At 43.3% G+C, this 22,663-nt stretch overlaps 1 protein-coding gene across 2 annotated transcripts in view; it reads right to left on the reverse strand.

Annotated features, from left to right (window-relative positions):
- LOC123509519 (arginine kinase) overlaps window positions 1-22,663 on the reverse strand; it is a 55,416-nt gene that overhangs the window by 27,941 nt on the left and 4,812 nt on the right. Inside the window, exon 1 of one of the 2 annotated variants that reach the window (XM_045263865.1) lies at window positions 18,464-18,822. The exons of the other annotated variant lie outside the window; for it this stretch is intronic. Within the exon in view, the coding sequence (XP_045119800.1) occupies window positions 18,464-18,621 (158 nt within the window). The 5' untranslated portion in view covers window positions 18,622-18,822. Of the gene's footprint in view, window positions 1-18,463; window positions 18,823-22,663 lie in introns of those variants that run through there. 2 annotated transcript variants of the gene reach the window in all.

The raw sequence follows: 22,663 nt of genomic DNA on the forward strand, positions 1-22,663 counted from the left end.
TTGTCACCTCCCCCTGTGTGTGTGTGTGTGTGTGTGTGTGTGTGTGTGTGTGTGTGTGTGTGTGTGTGTGTGTGTGGTAGTAGTAGTAGTAGTAATAATAGTAGTAGTAGTAGTAGTATTAATAGTAATAGTAGTAGTAGGGTATTTTAATCATTACTACTACTACCATACTACTACTACTACTACTACTACTACTACTACTACTACTACTACTACCACCACCACCACCACCACCACCACCACCACCACCACCACCACTACCAACAACAACAACAACAACAACAACAACAAAGAACACTACTACAAAGAAAAAGAAAAAAGAAAAAGAAAGAGAAAAAAAAAAAGAAAAACGAAAGAAAATTAACTACCTCATAAACAACCCTTTCATTTCACCTTCAAAGCGACTCTCCCTACATACATCTCTCTGCCCTCTCCCACAGATATCAAGGGAGGGAGAGGTGGACAGGTGCAATGGCTGTGTTCCCTCTGGCCCTCTCACCTGCCTCCTCTCACTGTCACCTCGGAAAATGAATGCGAGGGGAAGTGGAGAATGCAGGAGACGGGAGACACTTGAGTGGGAGAGAAGATGGAGGGGAATGCAAGGAGGGTGAGGGAAAGAGGGGGAGAATTAAATAGGAGAGGAATGGGAGTGATAACAGGAGAAAGGGGAGGAGGAGGAGGGAGGAGGAGGAGATAGATAGGCAGATATATAAATAGATTGATAGATAGAGAGAGAGAGAGAGAGAGAGAGAGAGAGAGAGAGAGAGAGAGAGAGAGAGAGAGAGAGAGAGAGAGAGAGAGAGAGAGAGAGAAGCCTGGATGTTACCTGATGCCTTGGAGGGAGAAACTTGTCGTAAGGGAGACGGGAAGGGCGAGGGAAGGACCTGAAGGGTGAGGTCTTGGGGTCTTTCGGTCTTTCTTCAAGGTTAAAGGGAGGAGGAAGCCGATAAGGGGAGGGAGGCGGGAGGAATAACAAGATGGAGAGAGGAGAATGGTAAGAGGAGAAAACATGGAGGAGGAAGAGAGGAGCGAGATGAAGACCCATATTGAGTATAGCATTATTCTCTCACCACGACTATTTTTGCAGGCCACAGAGATGACGAGCCGGGTTCTCAAGAGTGTTCCTCCTGTTAGTAATATAGAAGTCCTATCAAACTATCCCTAGAACCTCCAATAATGTACAAATCTTATCAAACTATCACATCAAACTATCCCTAGAATCTTTATCAATGTAGAAATCTTATCAAACTATCCCTAGAACCTCCAATAATGTCCGAATCTTATCAAACTATCACATCAAACTATCCCTAGAACCTTTATCAATGTAGAAATCTTATCAAACTATCCCTGGAACCTCCAATAATGTACAAATCTTATCAAACTATCACATCAAACTATCCCTAGAACCTTTATCAATGTAGAAATCTTATCAAACTATCCCTAGAACCTCCAATAATGTACAAATCTTATCATACCGTCATTAGAACCTCCAATAATTAGAAATCTTATCAAACTATCAGTAGAACCCGTAATACTGTACAAAATCTTATCAAATTATCTCTAGAACCCTTAACACTGTATAAAATCTGATCAAACTATCACTAGAACCCTTAAAATTGTACAAAACCTTATCAAAACATCCTTAGAACCTTCAGTAAAAAACCCATGTCACTTCAACTAGAGCCTATTGAAAATATTGGAGACGTGATGTAGAAGTGTCTCAGAAAGTGGCGGGCGAGGCAGGAGATGAGACACGAGAGGAAGAAGATACGAGAAGAACTTTGAGCCTAAAGAAACCCATAGGAGGGAGTGAGTGAGGTCTTTTCCTTTAGAGGTGAAGTAATGGGGGTCCTTGGAGGGTTGGTGGGGGCTTCTTTCTCGCAGTAATGAATGGAAACTCTGTAGAATATGAAGAGAATGAAAGACTTGGAGGGGAGTGAGGGCAGAAACACAGGGGAACATCAGTGAAGAACAAGTAGTAGTAACGAAAGAGATGTCTGTGGAATATTGTAAGGTAAGCGTATGAGGAAGAGAGGAGCACAAGGGAATACAAAGGAAGAAGAAGCAATAGCAGACCAGTTTGAAATTACGAGGACGTGTATGTAGTATTAAGAGAAGAGAAGGAGTTTTAAGTGCTGGGAGAGGAAGGAAGCAAGTAGAGAGAGAGAGAGAGAGAGAGAGAGAGAGAGAGAGAGAGAGAGAGAGAGAGAGAGAGGATGAGAGCAGATGAAAGGCTGGGAGGTTAGAGTCTCTTTTGTCATCACTCCTCTACTTCTGAAGGGAAAGACAAGAGAGCCACACACGTCCTTGCCCTTGCCCTTGTCTCCACTCCACCTCCTCCACCTCCTCCATCCTTCCTTCCACCTCCACTTGGCTGCGGCACACATTAATCTACACTTTAATTATATCACAGTTCTGGCACCCTTGCTCTGCCGTGCCCCGCTGTGCCCCGCTGTTTCCCGCTAAACATACCCCGGCACAGGGCCAGCTCGAGGGGCGTGGGGCAGTTGCTGGGTGCTGGACGTGTCTTGTTGGGAGGCGCTCTCTTGGCTTCCTCCCTCCCCGCCCTACCGTCCCCCCGGGTGTGTTTCGAAAAGTCATTAGCAGTCTTTAGCTTTCTTTCTGGCTATACTTACTCACTCCCTCCCGTCACTTCGATCTTGCTGCCGTCACTGTTGCTTCCTCTCTCTCTCTCTCTCTCTCTCTCTCTCTCTCTCTCTCTCTCTCTCTCTCTCTCTCTCTCAAACTCATTATCTTCACTCACGAGTTTGTCTCCGTTACTCTCATGTACCACACACACACACACACACACACACACACACACACACACACACACACACACACACACACACACACACACACACACACACACACACACACACACACACACCTCACTCCACCCTGTTTATTATTCATAGGTAATTACTTCACTATCAGTACATCAAAACACGTGTGCTTTCTTTTCATCGTTCCGTGTTTTTTTTTTTTTCTTTTCGTGAGTCAAAGTTTAGATCATGATAAATAGAAAACTACAAATAAAGGAGATTGATTATTATTTTACTTTCTCTTTATTGTTTTTCTTGTTATTTTCCTCTCTCTCTTTAATTTTTCTTTCTATTTTCGTCTTTTCTTTAATTTTTCTTATTTTTTTCTTTTCTTTATTTTTTTTTTCGTCTTTTTCTTCCACTTTTCTATCTCTGTGTGAATTTCTATCTCCTCTCCCTTCTTTTGTTTTAGTGTTCTTCCTCTTCCATTCTTTTCTAATCTTTATTCAACAGTTATATTTCCTTTCCCCTTCTCCATCCTCTCCTCCTATCATCTTTTCTTTCCTCCACCGTATCACATCCTTTACATCTATTCCTTCCTCCACTCCCTATCACATCCTTCTCCCATTCCCTTTTTTCTTTTCTCTCACCAATACTTTTTCTTCCCTTCCCTTATTTTCACCCATTAAACACACCAATCACTCAATCATTTCTTCCTCCCTACCAATATCTTCTCTTCCTCAATATTCTCCTCTTCCACCACCACCACCACCACCACCACCATCATCCCTGCACCTGATCTGTCTATCCTCTCCCCTCACCGCTCTCTTCTCCCAGCCCCGCCTCATCTCTTTAACTCCATCCTGCCACGCCCTCCCATGTCACCACCACCAGACACGCCCACACGCCTCCCAGAAAAGCCTGTGCATGGAAGTCAATACGATGGTGATTAAACTTGAGAAAAATAACTAAACTAAACTAAACTAGCTAACCTAATTAACTAGACAATTAATTAAGCTAAACTAAATTGAACTAACTAAACAACTAACGAAGCTAAACTAAACAGAACTAAAGCCATCACTACAACAAAATCAAGCTAACTAAACTAACTAAAGCTTGGGAAAAATAAGCATCACGTGTATTAAACAGAAGAAGAACAAGGAATCAAGTCTTATTTAATCTTTTGTTGTCGTTTCCATCAGTTTCTCCCTCTCGTTATCTTCTCTCACGTCAAGTTTGGTGTAGTTACAAGAGACAAGCACGCACCACCATTCCTCTATCGCCTTGACTCTCTGCCATCCTCCAAAGTGCTTTTCATCACCAGGAGATTAGCAAGGGACTATAACCACCACCACCACCACCACCACCACCACCACCACCACCACCACCATATGTCTCCAGCTGGCTCATTATTTGTGTTTCTGAGTTTATCACCACACCCAGATCAGTGAATTTCAGCTATCTTACCATCCTCTCTCTCTCTCTCTCTCTCTCTCTCTCTCTCTCTCTCTCTCTCTCTCTCTCTCTCTCTCGCCCGCTATTCTATTGTATTTCGCCTTTTCTAATGCGTCATCCAGTCCCGCCCCGCCCAATCCCGTCCAGGCCATCTCAAACCAGCCCAAACTAGCCTCATCACGCCTCACCCAGTTATGTCCAGCCTCACCCCCCCATCCAGTACCTCCGAGTCTTCCCCAGTCCTCCCGAGTCCTCCCGAGTCCTCCCCAGTCATCTCTAGTCCTCCCCAGTCCTCCTCAGTCCTCCCCAGCCCTCCCTAGTCCCCCAGTCCTCACCAGTTCTCCCCAGTCCTCCTCAGTCCTCCCCAGTTCTCTCTAGTCCTCCCCAGTTCTCTCTAGTCCTCTCTAGTCCTCCCCAGTCCTCCTTAGTCCTCCCCAGTTCTCTCTAGTCCTCCCCAGTTCTCTCTAGTCCTCCCCAGTTCTCTCCAGTCCTCCTCAGTCCTCCCCAGTCCTCCTCAGTCCTCCCCAGTCCTCCAGAGTCCTCCAGAGTCTAGCTTCCCTCCCTCCTAAGCAAGACTGTAAGTATCACCATTTCGTTTCCTCCCTCATCTCATTCTCCACTCCGCTCTGCCTCGCCTCGCCTCATTATATACCTGTGTGTGTGTGTGTGTGTGTGTGTGTGTGTGTGTGTGTGTAAGTAGACTATATTTTACTGCAAGACAACCAAACTCTGGGAAAGAATAGAGGAGGAGGAGGAGGATGAGGAGAAAGAGGAGGATGAGGAGGAGGAGGAGGAGGAGGAGGAGGAGGAGGAGGAGGAAGAGAAGAGGAGGAGAAACAGGTGCAAAAAGCAGGAAGAGAAGTGGGAAGAGAGAGCGAGGGGTTTTGAGAAGGAGAGAGCGTTCAGAGAGAGAGAGAGAGAGAGAGAGAGAGAGAGAGCGCATATAATAGTGCCAAGTGCCGGCTACTGTGAATAAAGTGGCACCGAATTCTCTCTCTCTCTCTCTCTCTCTCTCTCTCTCTCTCTCTCTCTCTCTCTCTCTCTCTCTAATCGATCACCACTCATTACACCATCAACACACTCATTACCAAGCCTCACCACTCCATCTATCCATCAATCTATCCATCAACACTCTCCATTAACTTCCTGCTATATTTGTCTCACCTTAAACCACCTACATCTATTTTTTATCTCGATTTTCACATTCTCCTTAGTATAATTCTCACACTGGGTTAGGTTAGGTTACGTTACACCACGCATCACCACCTTCTCATCATCATCATCATCGCTTAGGTTAGATTACACCACGCATCACCACCTTATCATCATCATCATCATCGCTTAGGTTAGATTACACCACGCATCACCACCTTCTCATCATCATCATCATCATCATCATCATCATCGCTTAGGTTAGGTTAGGTTAGGTTAGTTTAGGTTACACCACACATCACCACCTTTCTCATTATCATTATTATAATCATTACTACAAAATTATCGCTCTTTATTAGAATTCATTATTATTGTCATTATTATTTTGTTATTTGTGTATATATTTTGGTAACAACTGGGTATGAGTCATGATCCGTGTGTGTGTGTGTGTGTGTGTGTGTGTGTGTGTGTGCTTCGGATCAGGGAGGACATAGACAAGAGGGTGACAAGACAAAGATCACGTAGGGAGAACCAGGATAAAGTCCACTTAAACACTAATAAATATAATCACACACACACACACACACACACACACACACACACACACACACACACACACACACACACACACACACACACACACATTACTGAACTTTACGCTACATCTCCCACTGGCAAAACTACTTTGTTCGTACGACACCACAATACGTACAGTTAACCAGTCATTATTACCATGAAACTTAAACTCGAACCCACAACAGCTGAATAACACACCTGAACACTCCCTACACTCTACACTCTACACCACCAGCGCCACATCCTCTCCTTGCAAACCAACACAGTAGAGAGAAGGATAAACAAGAGTGGATATAAAACAAACCTTTGGGATTCTAACTAAACTGAGATTGATTTTATTGATTGACGAAGAGAGAGGCTGAGTACGAAAGGTTACGAGAGAGAGAGAGAGAGAGAGAGAGAGAGAGAGAGAGAGAGAGAGAGAGAGAGAGAGAGAGAGAGAGACGGAGGTTTCAAGGTTGCTTTGGGTAGGCGAAGGTAAGGCAGGTTAGGAAGGCTGGTTGGGAAGGATAGTTTAAAGTTGGTATAGGGAAGGGAGAAAAGGTGAGGTGAGGAGGCCAGGCTAAGGAAAGTTTGTGTAGATAAGGCTGGAAGCGGCATTCTGGTGGAGGCAAGGCGAGGACACAGTGAAAAGTGACCGAGGAGGAATATTCAGTTTCTGTTTAGACTGGGAAAGAAGATTAAGGAAGGTAGACTGAGACAAGAAACTAAGAAAGGCCAGCTTAAAAAGACAGACTGAATAAATAAGTATATAAAAGTTAACTGAGACAGAAAACTAAGAAAGGCAGGCTAAGAAGACAGACTGAATGAATGAATAAATAATAGTAAGCTGAAATTGAGACTGAGAAAACTAAGGAAGACAGGCTAAGAAACAGATTGAATAACTGAATCAAAGTAAGCTGCAATGGTGAGACAAGCGAAGAGAGTGGAGAGGTGATGAGGGATGTTGGAAGGCAAAGGTTGGGCAGGTGTACGTGAGGTTAACTGGGTGGTGAGGATGATGTGAAGAGTTGGCGGTGAACGAAGCAGACACACACACGGACAGACAGACAGAGGGAAAGAAACCAGAAGAGCAGGCAGGCAGGCAGGCAGGCGAGCAGTGTAGTTGGGTGTGGTGGTGTGTGGTGTGGTGTGGTATGGTGTGGTAGAAGGGGGTGTGGCATATGACTGTTGGCATTCCTCCACCTGGCATCTTCACCGCATTATTCTTGTCCAACACCACCACCACCGCCACCACCGTCACCAACACCAACCCTGAACTTCACCTCCACCACCACCACCACCACTACTACTTATTCTTCCACACCCAGCATCTCTTTTCTCCAGTTAAGCCCTTCAGTACTGGGACTCATTTTTACCTTGAGATTTGTGTACGATTGGACCATTATATTTACATTAGGAAGCGTCTATGGAGCTCAGGAGATTAATGGCCACAGTTTTCACAATTTTAATCCCCACCTAAGTTTCTGAAGCTGTATAAAATCACCAAATAGTAAGCAGGATGAATATGGAAACGTGTCATGGTACTGAATGGGTGAAAAGTTTTGACTGAATATACTAATTTCTTATTCTTGTTATCTTTCTCCTCTTATTCCTCTCCTTTAGTCACCTTCTCATTCTACTTTATTGATTTTCCTTCTCTTTATCTTTATCATCATTATTTTTGTCATTGTTATTTCCTTCATCACCAAAACACACGAGCAATAAGACAATCACCACCACTATCACCATCATTATCACAGTGAAAAGAATGGTGAAGAGAGAGAGAGAGAGAGAGAGAGAGAGAGAGAGAGAGAGAGAGAGAGAGAGAGATTATATAGATACAAGACATAAAATAAAAAAGACACACAAGCAATGACTAACAGAGTGAATGACTGACAATGCCCCAGTGTGTACCGTGCGCAGTAATAACGGACGCTTGGTGACAAAAGACGAGTGACTTCCTTGCTGAGGTGTATGTCACGGGACCAAAAACAGCTGCGAGTCCCGAAGCGTAACGGTCTGACAAAGAGACATCAAACACTTCTTACTAATGCTATTGACTTGTTCTTTTCTCTTCTCTTTTTTATGCACTTTCATTGTGTACACGTGTCAGAGGAAGTGAAACCCAGCGCGTGACTCATACATGTTAAGTTAGCAAAGTTAGGATAAGTTACGCTAAGTTAAGGTTACCGAACTTTACGCTACATCTCCCACTGGCAAAACTACTTTGTTCGTACGACACCACAATACGTACAGTTAACCAGTCATTATTACCATGAAACAAACTCGAACCCACGACAGCTGAATAACACACCTGAACACTTATTAACCGAGAAAATCAAGAAAATCGAGGTAGGCTAACAGTGTGCTGAAACAGTAAGTTAGAGCTAAACTATTAACCCACAGTAATTGCACCGTGTTAAATTGTAGTTGAGTTATAGTATATAATAGATGTTAACCCCTTCAGTACCATAGCGCGTCTCCACATTCATTCTGCTTACGATTTGGTGGTTTTATACAGCTTCAGAAACTTATGGGGATTAAAATAGTGAAGACTGTGGCCATTCATCTTCTGACCTCCATAGACCCTTCCTAATGCAAATAAAATCGTCTAATCACACATAAAACTCATGGTAGAAATGGGTCCCAGTACTGAAGAGTTAAATCGTAGTCAGGTTATGGTAAAGTACTTAATATAGTTGCTAAATAGTTTCAGATGACGTTTATAAGCTGTTCCGTGTTCATAGCTAAAGTTACGGGTAAGAGAAGCATCAGGTAATGTATGTACAGTGTAAGGGGGCAAGGGAGGGAGGGGCGAGACAGCAACACTTGAATACGTGACCGAGAACACGTAGTCGGAAAACATTGTAAGTAGAGACTGGCAATTCTCCTCAGAGTCTCAGATGTCTTGGAAAACTATACAAAGACCGATCTCAGCTTCGTACTGTGTTGAAATGTTATGTTAGACGAACCCTGTGTGTGTGTGTGTGTGTGTGTGTGTAGCGGTGGTACTGGTGGTGGTAAGACATGGCAACGCTGTAATGTACGTACGAGCCGGGGGGAAGATGCAGAGAGAGAGAGAGAGAGAGAGAGAGAGAGAGAGAGAATGTTCAAGTGTTGAGATAAAGTTAACTGATGCATTTTTTTATTTACTTGTCTCCTACACATTATCTCGAGTGCTTGTCTGTCTATCCGTTTGTCTGTCTGTCTGTCTGTCTGTCTATCTATCTGTCTGTATCATTTTCTGTGTGTGTAATCCTGTCAGTCTACTAACCAATCCTTCATGTATTCTGTTAAGTCTGTAGGGATTCTTCTGACTTCCTTGGGTTCGTATGTCTGTAGTTTTCATATCGTTCCAGCTATTCTCTTATCATTATATCTGTTACTACTACTACTACTACTACTACTACTACTACTGTTTCTTAGCCCCTTTAGTGCTCATTTTGCTTATTATTCAGTAATTTTATACAGCTTCAGAAATTTATGTAGGGATTAAAATAGTGAAGACTGTGGCCATTAATCTTCTGTCCTCCATAGATACTAGTTAACGTCAATAAAATCGTCTAATCATATCCAAAACTCATGGTAAAATATGTGTCCCAGTACTGAAGGGGTTAATTTTCTACACAATAGTTACAATAGAGTTTATACTAGCGATATCACGGAAGACTAGTGATTATTCAGCGTGAAGTAAATAGGAAACAAACCTTGATATGACTCGTGATGGTGTGAAAGGCAGGAGACGAAATGATACTTTTAAATATATCCAAGCTTACTCTGCCCTCCTTCCCCATCAAGATTCTTACACTCCACCTAATCCACGTGGTGAGCAAGATGATGGTGAACGAGAGGCGTGTGGCGTGTAACACAAGCCAAGAGCAACACGAGTAACCAAAAAAAATGTGGTCAGATATCAAAATAACTATGATTATTCTCTCTCTCTCTCTCTCTCTCTCTCTCTCTCTCTCTCTCTCTCTCTCTCTCTCTCTTCTCCTCGCACACGATGGTTCCTGGTCAATCCATCTTATATCAGGTTGGGACTTCCTTTCCGCTTTCTTCACCTCTTGTTGCTTGAAGGCGGGAACGGAGACGGAGGCGCTGGTGTTGGTACGAGATAGGCGGTACAGGAAACTTACTCCCACTAGCAAGTTTACCACGCCCGCCCCCAGCAGCATGTAGCAAATAAACGCTCTATAGCCTCTCATGTTGCGGTATAAATCACGAAGCCACATGCGCACACAATATTAATTGAACTGGTGGAAGTTTGTGAGGGACGCTTGATGATGTGTAGGCAGCGCGCGAGGTGTTGTGAGGTGCTGCAAGGGGAATGTTTGTTTACTCTTCTTCCTCAATTGGTTTCTTAGATCGTGTCCTCTTCACTCTCATTTTTGTTTTATTGGCTCAGAGTCAGACGGGGATGAAGATTCGCCTCGTGTTTCAGTTGTTTCTTTGGCCTTTTTCTTAATTTACGTGTACAATTCGGTGGATTTTCAAGATTTCTTTGTCTAGTTACAAGTATGGACGGATATAAAGTTCAATGTATAGGCATAGGAACTGAAAAATATGTTATAACCTAAAGAAATATGTATAGAAACACTTTATTAACTAGTTCACGAGGTACAGTTTATTTTGGTGCTTTGCTTGGTGCTTTCTCATACACGTATTTCTCTCCATGAGCTATAAGTGAGTTCCTTGAGGCTTTGGATATTCTGAAGCCTATGAGGTGGGTCTGAATCACTTTTCAAGGCCACTGGTTCACCCCGGCTGGATTCCCCTTGATTGGCAGCCAGATAACAGGATAAGATTAGTTAGAGAGAGAGAGAGAGAGAGAGAGAGAGAGAGAGAGAGAGAGAGAGAGAACTACATGAAATTATACTCGGTACCACTTGTGCCACTAGAACCCCTTTGCTCACCTCACTTGCTCCAGTAACGGTTTCACTTTCAAGGTTCTCTCATACCGCCCCGGGATATCATAAGCAGTGATCTAGATTATATTCAACACACTTTGTGCTCTTATTACACCACCATGCCAGCTGAGGGTCTGTTTCACCTCGCCCAGGCTGTTAGTGACGGGAGGAAAGCGTGACTATACACGGAGAAGGGGAGAAGGCATATATGTAGGGGAAAAAAGGGTAGCTGTAGGTAGGTAGCTGTCCTTGGTAATAGTTGAGTCATTGGATGTTGTGGTAGTAGTAGTAGTAGTAGTAGTAGTAGTAGTAGTAGTAGTAGTAGTAGTAAGAAGAAGAAGAAGAAGAAAAAAAGAACAATAATAATAATAATAATAAGAAGAAGAAGAAGAAGAAAAGAAGAATTGAAAGCTATTGGTAGTAGTAACAGTAACAGTAGTAGCGGCTAGCAATGGTTAAAATAGGATAGATGAAGTAATACAACCTAACTTAATATAAATAAGCCGAGTTGTCAATCTCCATTTGTATCTTGAGGAAAAAAAGAAGAAAGAAAAAAAAAATCTTAAATCCATATGAATCACATCGCCTGCTTAAGTAAACACAGCAACGACGAGCGGGAAAATAAATACTGTCTAAAATTAATGAGGTAAAACGTTTCTTTCCCACTAATACACCACGCTAATCCTGCACGGGGAGATAAATATTACCCATCAGTCAGCAGCCACACCAGGTGACGCAGGCAGGGGCAGAGCAGGCAATCAATGTCAGTATTCAGTGTGGTAAATAGATCAGGCCTTTTTTTTCCTTCCTTTCTTTTACTACCCAATGAAAATTAAGTCCATTAGGTCCGTCAGCGGTTGAAATGGAATACCTCATGACCTGATATAGAATGCAATGGGTTTGATTACTGCCTCTTTGTGTTAGCTTGTAAAACAGCCTCATGAAATGCTATTAATGTCCAGCAAACTATGAATGACTTACGTTGAGTGTATTATTATTGTTATTATTATTATTATTATTATTATTATTATTATTATTATTATTATTATTATTGGAAAGTGTTGACATTTGTTGATATTAAATGACGTGCTTCTTCCTTTTGATCAATAAATCCAGAGAGAGAGAGAGAGAGAGAGAGAGAGAGAGAGAGAGAGAGAGAGAGAGAGAGAGAGAGAGTAGATAGGTAGAATATCTTGCACAACTTAATTACATCATCTTTGGAGAGAGAGAGAGAGAGAGAGAGAGAGAGAGAGAGAGAGAGAGAGAGAGAGAGAAGAAAAGTGTGTGTGTGTGTGTGTTCGATCCTTCCGTCACGCTATCGGATCCTATGTAGTGATTAGGAGTAATAGGATTGAAGGGAGTCATTAGGCAGCTGATTCAGACACACGCGACGATGTAGGACGATGAAGAGACACTCCTTTCTCTTCTCTCTGGTAAGCTTCCCTTCTCCTGTTAATAATGTGGAAATGTTGTTAATCTGTCGCTGGAACCATAAAAACACCCTTAAAACCCGTGTCACTTATTGTTTCTCCTGTCGATAATGTAGAAATGTTGTTAATCTGTCGCTAGAACCATGAAAACACCCTTAGAAATTTGTATCACTTATTGTTTCTCGTGTTGATAAAGTGAAAATGTTGCCAATCTGTCACTAGAACTGTAAAAACACCCTTAAAGATCACGGCGCCAAAAATTAAAATCCATCCATCCATCCCTTAATTAAAGATCCATGTCACTTATTTTTTTCTAGTGTTCATACTGTGGAAATGTTGAAATCCGTGTCACTTACTGTTTCTCTTTTTGATAATGTGGAAATGTTGCTAATCTGTCATTAGAACAGTAAAAACACCCTTAAAAACCCCGTGTCACTTATTGTTTCCCCTATGTGGAAATGTTTTAAATCTGACACTAGAAACGTAAAAACACACTTCGTATGTTTGTTGTCTTCTTTGATACATACACCTGCGTTTTACTGTATCATTCCTTATCTCTCAATATTTCTATCTAGCTCACACGTTTTATCTCTACATTTTACTCATGAATCTGGGAGTAATTAAATCATCATCCGAATTACGTCCGAGTGTGAGGTGAAGCAAGCTGCCAAACATCAGCCCCCTGCCAGCAACAGTCAGGTAATAATACATCACTGTGGCGCGTCTGTCTAACTAATGAACTGTCAACACACGTCACTCTCTCGTTTTGTTCCAATCATCATTACCAACCGTTGATTAACCATTGTTCCGAGCTAAAACTGGACTACAATATCCGTGTCAACTCTGGCATTTCATTGTCCTTTAAACTGCATCTAATAATACTTTCTTCTCTTTAATAATAACCTGTCTTCATCTATCATTGTATTACGTTTTTGTTTTCGTGAATAATTTCAGTTCAGCCTCTCGGTCAGGATGGACTGCCTAGCGCTCCTTTGTCCTGTTCAATTATTTATCAGCATCGATCTCAGAATCTGGTCTAGTATTACGTTTTCTCCTTTTCGTGACGGCTTCTCAGGTCATCACTCCTTTGCTTCAGTCTTAGAAATGGGACTGATTCTGAACCTTCGTGCTTTTTAATCATCCACCGACGCATATTGCTTTCTCCATGACTTTTATTACTTTATTTTCGATTCGTGACATCTCGCTGGTATGAGAGAGAGAGAGAGAGAGAGAGAGAGAGAGAGAGAGAGAGAGGGTGGGGGGATTAGGATATGAAATGTCAGAGCAAATTGTGTCACACAAAAGACTACAAAGAAAATGTCATGATAGACTTGTGAATTATAATATGGATTAAGTACCTAGATTAGAAGATTATTCCAGCGTTATATCTTTCTGAGAGTAACTTGCTAATCTTACTACCCACAGACTAATCTGACTGACACACACAAACACACAGACACACAAGCACCGATAAATCGCACAGTCCTCGCAGGCACATTGAGTAAACACGGGTGGAAGTTATGGTTAAATCAGCCAAACGCGGCTACGATTGTTATTATACACTGAGCAGTTTCATCGCTATGGAGCCGAGCAAAGGGCATGCAGGGAGGGTGAGATCAGCTGACTCTGCGCCACGTGGAACTTTACCTCTCTTGTATGTCAAACACTGAAATCCTTGCAGTATTTTCCTACTCGTTTCTTACGCTCTGAGGGTTCACGTCGCTTCCGTCACTATCCGTCTAGGCCAATAAGGTCACCATGGTACAATTTTTCGTGTTTATCCTGTTCGCAACACACTAAATAGAACACAATACCAGTAAGAGTAGTGGACTGTCTGAAGGGTGTAGGTGTGGCTGAGACGTGGCAACACTGCATTCTACACAACCTCGGTAAGTGGTTCTCCGTTCACTTAAGAGGAAAAATGATGGAATGTTACGCCACACATGCTTCCCGAAGGTGGCGTGAAGCATGCCTCTGTTCACTTGCTATGCATTAAACCCTTAAAAGCCCAAAATACGCCAGATACTCTAAAAATAACGGGGATATAAAGGAGGTCAGGCAGAAGCAGGATGTTCAAGCTTGCCTCTCTAACACCAAGCTTACATATTTCACTATCTCTTCAACCTATCATCTGCCAAACACACGATAAATGGACACCAACATCATAACACCCAGAATAACCACCGAAGCACATTAGAATACAATACGGAGGTTATTATCACCGGGGTTGTAAGTTGTAACAGAGCCGGCGTTACTTCACAACCCCGGTACTGAGAACACTCGTATCTGCATCACAAATGTTTGCTTTTATTAGGACATTTTGCGCAGTTATAACATGGCTGGTATATAAGGAAAGCAGAGAAATGTGTGGAAGTATTAGTGTTAGGTGAGTATTGCGTTTAGGGATAGAGAGAGAGGGGGGGAGAGGGAGAGGAGATGGGTAGGAGTGAGTGAGGAGGAGAGAGTTTGAAGGCAAGAGGCGTCGTGGGGATAATAGATGGATGGAGGGTTACTGGGAGGAAAGGAAGTGCGGGGTTAGGGAGAGATTGGGTGGGTAAGCTCCTCTTCCCCCCAACTCTCTCTCTCTCTCTCTCTTGGTGACTCATCCTCGCTGTGCTCACAATGCATGACTCTCTCTCTCTCTCTCTCTCTCTCTCTCTCTCTCTCTCTCTCTCTCTCTCAACACCATAACAGACTTGATATACACTATACGTCACTCACCACCACCACCACCACCACCATCACCACCACCACCAATACAGCTTCCATTACCATCACATCGCACATAACTCACCAGTCACCACCACCATCACCATCACACACACACGCCTCACTTCCGCCACACACACACACACACACACACACCGCGTAGTGTAGTGGTTAGCACGCTCGACTCACAATCGAGAGGGCCGGGTTCGAATCCCGGTAAGCGGCGAGGCAAATGGGCAAGCCTCTTAATTTGTGGCCCCTGTTCACCTAGCAGTAAATAGGTACGGGATGTAACTCGAGGGGTTGTGGCCTCGCTTTCCTGGTGTGGAGTGTGTTATGTGGTCTCAGTCCTACCCGAAGATCGGTCTATGAGCTCTGATCTCCCTCCGTAATGGGGAAGACTGGCTGGGTGAACCAGAAGGCGACCGAGGTAAATCACACACACACGGTGGTAAGTCAACAGAATACATCGCTGAACAAAATCGTAAGTGTTCGTTACGACCAGAAATAATCATAATCCTGAAGACAAATATGCTAAAACATGAAAAAGTATGAAATAGATTAGACATAGTGGACGTAAACTCTATCTTATAAAAAAAAAAAAAAAATCTCTACGGTTCCTGCACGGCCTGTTTCATTTCACACCATTACGAACGCATTGTGTAAGGTGTCAGAGTTCCCAGGCCTTATGTAAGTTACGAGACACACTAGCCAAGGTTGGTACAGGGAAGGGAAGGGAAAGGAGGGTGAGGGAGATGTAAAACAGGTAATGCCACTCCCATACCTACACCGTTATGTTACGTAGTGCTGAATATAATAGGTTTTCTTTATATTTAGTAACTTTTGAATGAATTTGTACGGTTTCACGAAGTTTAGTTATGATTGGCCCCTTCAATACTGGGACACATTTTTACTTTGAGATTTGGGCATTTTATTTACACTAGGAAGGTCTATGAAGGTCAGAAGATTAATGGCTACAGTCTTCACTATTTTAATCCCCAACATAAGTTTCTGGAACTATATAAAATCATCAAATAGTAATTAGAGTGAATATGGAAATGTGTCATAGTACTGAAAGGGTTTATGTGTAAATTTAATGATTTGTGACTTTTTGGTATATTATTTTACGATTTAATATTTCATGAAAGGTTTATTTATATGTTTGTTAAGTTTTTATATTTAGTACTCAGTTAATGGTAAAATAATGAATTCTTTGTCTTAAAATATGTAGGATTTCATGAACAGTAAAATGTAACAAATTTAAGAACGACGATCGAATGAAAATAGAAATATGAAAATAACTTAAAAATCTCTCTCTCTCTCTCTCTCTCTCTCTCTCTCTCTCTCTCTCTCTAGTAATTAATAAAGTCACCTATTAGAAACGAAGTAAAAATAAAGCAACGCCACCAGATCTCTAAATGAAAAAAAAAACCTGGCGGGCGCACACACACACACACACACACACACACACACACACACACACACACACACACACACACACACACACACACACACACACACACACACACACACACACATGGCAAGGGCTTTACACAAACACTCACATCTCACTCACATTCACACGACTCGCTACAGTTTATATCATTTTTGCCACACCGCTGAATTTTTCCTTTTTATTTTCTCTCTCTCTCTTTCTTTTTATACACGTGTTGAATATTTGTCTAATATTTCTTCCCTCTATAGATTTATATTTGCCGCAAAAGATAGGTACGTCATGCATAAATGGATTCAGTTTAGACACTCAGAAAATAGTGAACAGGTACCTTGATAACTATTTACTACTTCTACTACTACTACTACTACTACTACTACTACTACCATCACCCCCACTATCTAGGTACCCAAAGCCACCCTATTATCGTACCCACCTAAATAATCCACCTATAGAGGCAATGAGCTTCGTAATTAAGGTCAGATCTCCTTTGCATATTCTTCTTCTTTTTATGGGTCACTTAGATAGCTAGCTAGTTTAAGTCTTGTGTATTTGCTTAAGGAATGAAGAAAGTGTAGTAATAACTTGATCTAATCTTCACTAATATATTTTATATGATGAGGAAAGCTACCGTGATTGAGAGAGAGAGAGAGAGAGAGAGAGAGAGAGTCGTGGTTGGGAATATGTAGGTCAGAGGGAGGAAACCTTAAAGCTGGCTGCCTCTCTCTCTCTCTCTCTCTCTCTCTCTCTCTCTCTCTCTCTCTCTCTCTCTCTCTCTCTCTCTCTCTCTCTCTCTCTCTCTCTCTTCCAGTAATGACCAAGTAAAGTGATGAGAAAACGAAGAAAGAAACAAGAAGAAGGAAAAGGAGAAAAAAAAGAGGAAAAGAGAAAAAAAGTCAAGGAACGTTAGTCAGACAGGATAGAAAGAGAGACAGGACGGAACAGACAGGAAAAAAAGAATAAATAAAGCAAGCAAATACTAAGACGGGGTAAGATAGAAGGGAGGAAAGAGGGAAAAATAGACTTAAAAAGAAGAGAGGGAAAGCAGAGGAGCAGATGGGAAGCGGGCGAGGTGGAGGAGGGAAATTCAAGCAGGGAAACAGGGAGGGACTGGGCCGAGCTGGGAAGGCAAGGAGAGGCAAATGAGAAAGCGGAGAAGAAGCAAAGGATTAAAGAAAGGCGGGAAAAGTAAGGGAAATGAGCTGATAGGCAATAGGGGAAGTGGAAACTGGATAGGGAAACATTGCAGGGGATAGATAAAAGAGTAAACCACGGAATGGAGCATATAAGAAGCTAAATATGGGAAAGTAAAGCTGAAAAAATGAAAAATAAAGTACAGGAAGATAAAACATGATAAAATAATGAAGAAAAACTGATAAAGCATTAAAAAAACGAGAAAATAAACGAAGGAAAGATAAAATAGTAAAGTAAAGCAGAAAATGTAAAGGATAACTGAAAAAATGGAAAATAAAGTACGAGAAGATAAAGTAAAGAAACAAAAACTGATAAAGCAGAAAAAAAACGAAAAATAAACAACGGAAAGATAAAACACGGTAAAGCAAAGCAAAATAAAGACTAATAAAGCAGAAAAAAATGAACAAACAAACAAACAGCAGAGTTAGCGAAGCAGGGCAGGGTGAAAGAGAAAGTCCATGAAGCAGGAAAGCAGAAAAGCGTGGTGGAGTAGATGAAATGCAAGCAGTGGAGTGGGAAAGGCAGGGTGGAGTGGTGTGGAGCGTTGCGGCGCCGGCAAAGCTGCAGACCACCGTTTTCAATATTTCAAAGATGTTGACTCACTGGCTGTCCGATTTCTGCTGTGTAGCGCGTCCTCATTCTCTCTCTCTCTCTCTCTCTCTCTCTCTCTCTCTCTCTCTCTCTCTGACAGTCACTTACATAATTTGACAAGCCGACCATGAATAGAACGTGAGACCGGCCGGATTATTCTCTCTCTCTCTCTCTCTCTCTCTCTCTCTCTCTCTCTCTCTCTCTCTCTCTCTCTCTCTCTCTCTCTCTCTCTCTCTCTCTTATACATACCAGCCGCCTAACGTTTTCTCTATGGCGTCATCAGCAGCAGCAGCAGGTTCTTCGATCGAGGGGTCCTGCTGGAGGCGGGGCACCATCCACACCCACGCCAACACCGCGCTTGCCACGCCCGCCGCCAGGAACACGCCCACAACCCGCCGCTGGTCCATGGCGCTGCTCACACACACACGTACATACACATACAGGAGGCGAAGGTGGTAGTGGAGGACTTGGCTTGGTTTTGCGGGAGGAGGAGGAGGAGGAGGAGGAGGAGGAGGGGTAGATGCAGAAAGAAGTCGAAGGGTTGTCACTTTTAGGCTCAAGGGACAGCAGACACACCCTTGAGTTTCTGCTTTTGCTGTTGTTGCTGCTTCTGCCACCTCTGTTGTTTGACTTCCTTTTCTCTCTCTTCTCTTCTCTCCCTCCTCCCTGTTCCCTCGTCCTCCTCCCACACGTTTTTCTCTCCCTTCCTCCCACATTCTCGTTTCACCGTCATGCATTGCCTCCATTTTGCTTCCCTCCATTACTATTTTCCCTCCCTTCCTCTCTTTTTCCATTGTTTTTTTTCCATCTCTTTTTTCCACGCCCTTGCTTCCCCCACCACCTCCTCGTCCCATCTCGTTTCGTGGCAATATATTTCCTTTTCTACTCTCCTTTGTTCCTCTCCTTTTTTCCGCTCTACGTATTTCCACCTCCCTCCTCCTTCTCCTCCTCCTCCTCCTCCTCCTCCTCCTCCTCCTAGCTGACCCATTCCGTGACCTCCTTTCCCTGTCTCCTCTCCTCAAGTTTCCCTCCTCTTACCGGTTCTCTCCTCTCTTCCCTTCCTCCTCTTTCACTTCAAATTCCCGTTTTTTTTTTTTCCTCATCAAAACTCCTCCACGGTATAACTTTCCTTCTAGATTTCCGTCTTAATTTCTTTCCATCCATCCTTCTACCATTCTGTCCTCTCCTTGACGTTCCCTCATTTCTTTTTCCTTCGTTACAGCTCGTCCTCTCATAACTTTTTCCTCTTATTTCAGTCTTATTTTCTTCTCTCTTTCTCTTCCTTTCCGATTTCCCAGATACTTTTTTCTCTATTTTTATTTCATATCTTCTTCAGTTTATTTTCCTTTTTTTTCTATATATTAACTCAAGCTTCCATCTTTAACCATCTCTCCGTTCTCTTCTTGTTTTCCATCCTGGTTCTCTGTCTGGTATTCACATCTCTCTCTTCTTCATCACGCCCTCACACACTTCCCTGCTTTCTCTCACACCGACAACACAGCCTCCCAGCGTGTTTCCACCTCGCCCACCACTCTTATTCATGACAAAGCACGCCCTCCTCCTCCTCCTCCTCCTCCTCCTCCTCCTCCTCCTCCTCTTCTTCTTTCTCCTCATGTCCTTGCTTTACTTTTTTTCATTTTACTCCTGTTTTTGTCTTTATGTTCTTCTTTAACCTTTTTTTTTATTTCAATTTCTGCTTTCCTGACCTTTCTTGACCCGATATAACACTCTCTCACCCTCTCCAGGCACCTCACCCTCCCTCATGACCTAGACTCCCGACTCTCTTCCTCTTCCTCTTCCTCCGTCACTTCCCCTCGTCCTTTCCACCCTTTGGTCTCTCATCCTCATCCCCCCGAGGCTTTAATCTATAAGGCTTCAAGTGAATCCCATTATTGAGCGTGGTAATTAGTGGGTACCGGGATCCAGAGTGTGAGTTAAGGTGTGGACAAGCGCACCTGGCAGATAGAAATGTGAGGAAGGTGATTGCTCTTGTGACACCTTTATTAGAGAGAGGGAGGAGAGTCGCAATAAACCTGTGTATTCGTAATAGGTGGACGAGTTGACCTACCACACTCCCTGCTCCACTTCCTCTCTGCCACGCTCCCCTCGTTCCCTGGTACCTTTCACCCAAGTGGTATCGACTCCACCCTTATTGAATACCTGCGGCTGGCGTGGAGTGGGGTGGACGATGCTCTCTTTCTATTCCTCAGCCTTAAGAGTATCGCCTTTAGTCCGCCACACGCTCGGACGCTCTTAACTTCACGTAACCAAACATTGATTCCAACTTTAATCCTCCTTGAGACGCCAGCAGTTGCATAATTAGTAGAGGGTCCCTGGGCTAGACACACACACACACACACACACACACACACACACACACATCACCTGACTGGGACATAATTAGGCTCCATCTCATTACCTTCCCCCGTCAGGTGCCAATAACTTAGCTGCCTTAAAGTGAACAGGTTTGGGGAATAGATATCTGGAGGCGTTATTTTGGTCTGCCGTGGAAATAGCATGTTGGTTTTTATTGGGAGGATTATGTCTATGTGTGTGGGCGGAGAGAGAGAGAGAGAGAGAGAGAGAGAGAGAGAGAGAGAGAGAGAGAGAGAGAGAGAGAGAGTGTGTGTGTGTGTGTGTGTGTGTGTGTGTTTGTGCTGTCTGCTTCCATTGTTACCGTGTGCATGTACCAGTGGTTCAATCCCCTGTCACTCCCCCATCCTGCCCCTCCCCGTCGCAGGGTCCAGGCGCACGGCCACCCTCACGCCGGGAGGGGAGGAAGAGCGGGGCTGCCTGAGCCGCCAAGGTCATATCAGGGTCGAGGGGACCCTCACCTTGAGCCTCAGCTCCCCGGCGCCACCTCCGCCGCCGCCTGGCCCTCCACTCACCACAAGAGGGTCACCACTCATCCCTCGAGCCGCTTGCCCCATTAACCACCACATTAGCCACTCTTCAGGGCCACACTGTTCCCTGGAGCACCCTGAGAAACGTTCCGATACTGTGCGGATTTGGTTTACTTGGGCCAAATGTTACGTTAAGATTGTAGTGGCATTTTAACTGTTTCTGTCTGTATTGATGGTTTACGAGTGGATGCTGGAGTGATGGCCGCGGTAATGTGCGTTCCGCTTCATTGGAGAGTGGCGGAGTAATGACGGCAGTTTGTCGCGGAATGGGATGGCATTAGTTAGGAGAGGCGGGTGGCGGCGGGTCATGGGGGACGTGAGCAAGATTCTTTCACACGGGCCGGCCTTTCCCTCCTTCAATTAAGTACTCCAAATTTCTTCAATAAACTTTAGATTAATGACAATGAGGCACCATGTAACTTATACTGCTTATTAATACTGTACTGTAAGCATGTTAGAATAGCACACATATTTCTTTGCCTTACACATATCATAAAAACATATTCCTTAGTCCCCCTTCATAGACTCACACTTCTCTTTGTTGTGGTTCTGTTTTCTCTGCGCAACCCTTTAGAGAAAACGGGACTGTATTGGGGCGACTACACTAATATTCTTCCAGTCTCGTGTTTAAAAGGAGAGAAAGAGGGAATATATTGCCACGACAGCAGTAATATCCCCCAGTCTCTGTATTGCGGTGACTACATTAATATTAATCGAGCTTCTTACTGACAATACAACGGAGAAAAACTGCATATTACGGTGACTACGCTAGATATATACCCCCATCATCGTGTATAGAAGAAAAGGAAGAGAGAATATATTGCAGTAACTTCACTATAACTTGGTTTTCAGAATAGAGACAGAGAAAATACAGTCATTAAAGATCAGATTACACATGTTGCAGGAAAACAAGTATGTATGTATGTATGTATGTATGTGTATATCTCACACATACACGCAGTAGCAACACCATGGACACACACACACACACACATCATGATCCCATCCACTTATCCCGCCCCGCTGTTACCCTCATCCAACTGTCGAAATCTACATAGTTATCTTCCATTACTCTCTCTCTCTCTCTCTCTCTCTCTCTCTCTCTTTTTTTTATCATTTACCTTTTTTTCACTTTTTTTTCTTGTTTTCCTCTTCTTCCTTTCTTTTCTTCTTTTTTTCATTCATTCTTTTCTTCTTTACTCTCTTGTGTGTCCATTTGCTTCGTCTCTCTCTCTCTCTCTCTCTCTCTCTCTCTCTCTCTCTCTCTCTCTCTCTCTCTCTCTCTCTCTCTCTCTCTCTCTCTCTCTCTCTCTCTCTCACGCCTCTTTAACGCTGCCTGGTGGAGCACACACCCTTGCTGCTGCTTTGCTTCTCTCTTGCCGTCGCTCGATACCGCCAGCAAAGGAAGGTGCCGTGTCCATAGTCATGCACGGTACACACTAGGAGGAGGAGGAGGAGGAGGAAGAAGAAGAAGAAGAAGAAGAAGAAGAAGAAGAAGAAGAAGAAGAAGAAGAAGAAGAAGAAGAAGAAGAGGAGGAGGAGGAGG

The sequence above is a fragment of the Portunus trituberculatus genome, chromosome 27 (assembly GCF_017591435.1).
Source record: "Portunus trituberculatus isolate SZX2019 chromosome 27, ASM1759143v1, whole genome shotgun sequence".
Taxonomy (NCBI): Eukaryota; Metazoa; Arthropoda; class Malacostraca; order Decapoda; family Portunidae; genus Portunus; species Portunus trituberculatus.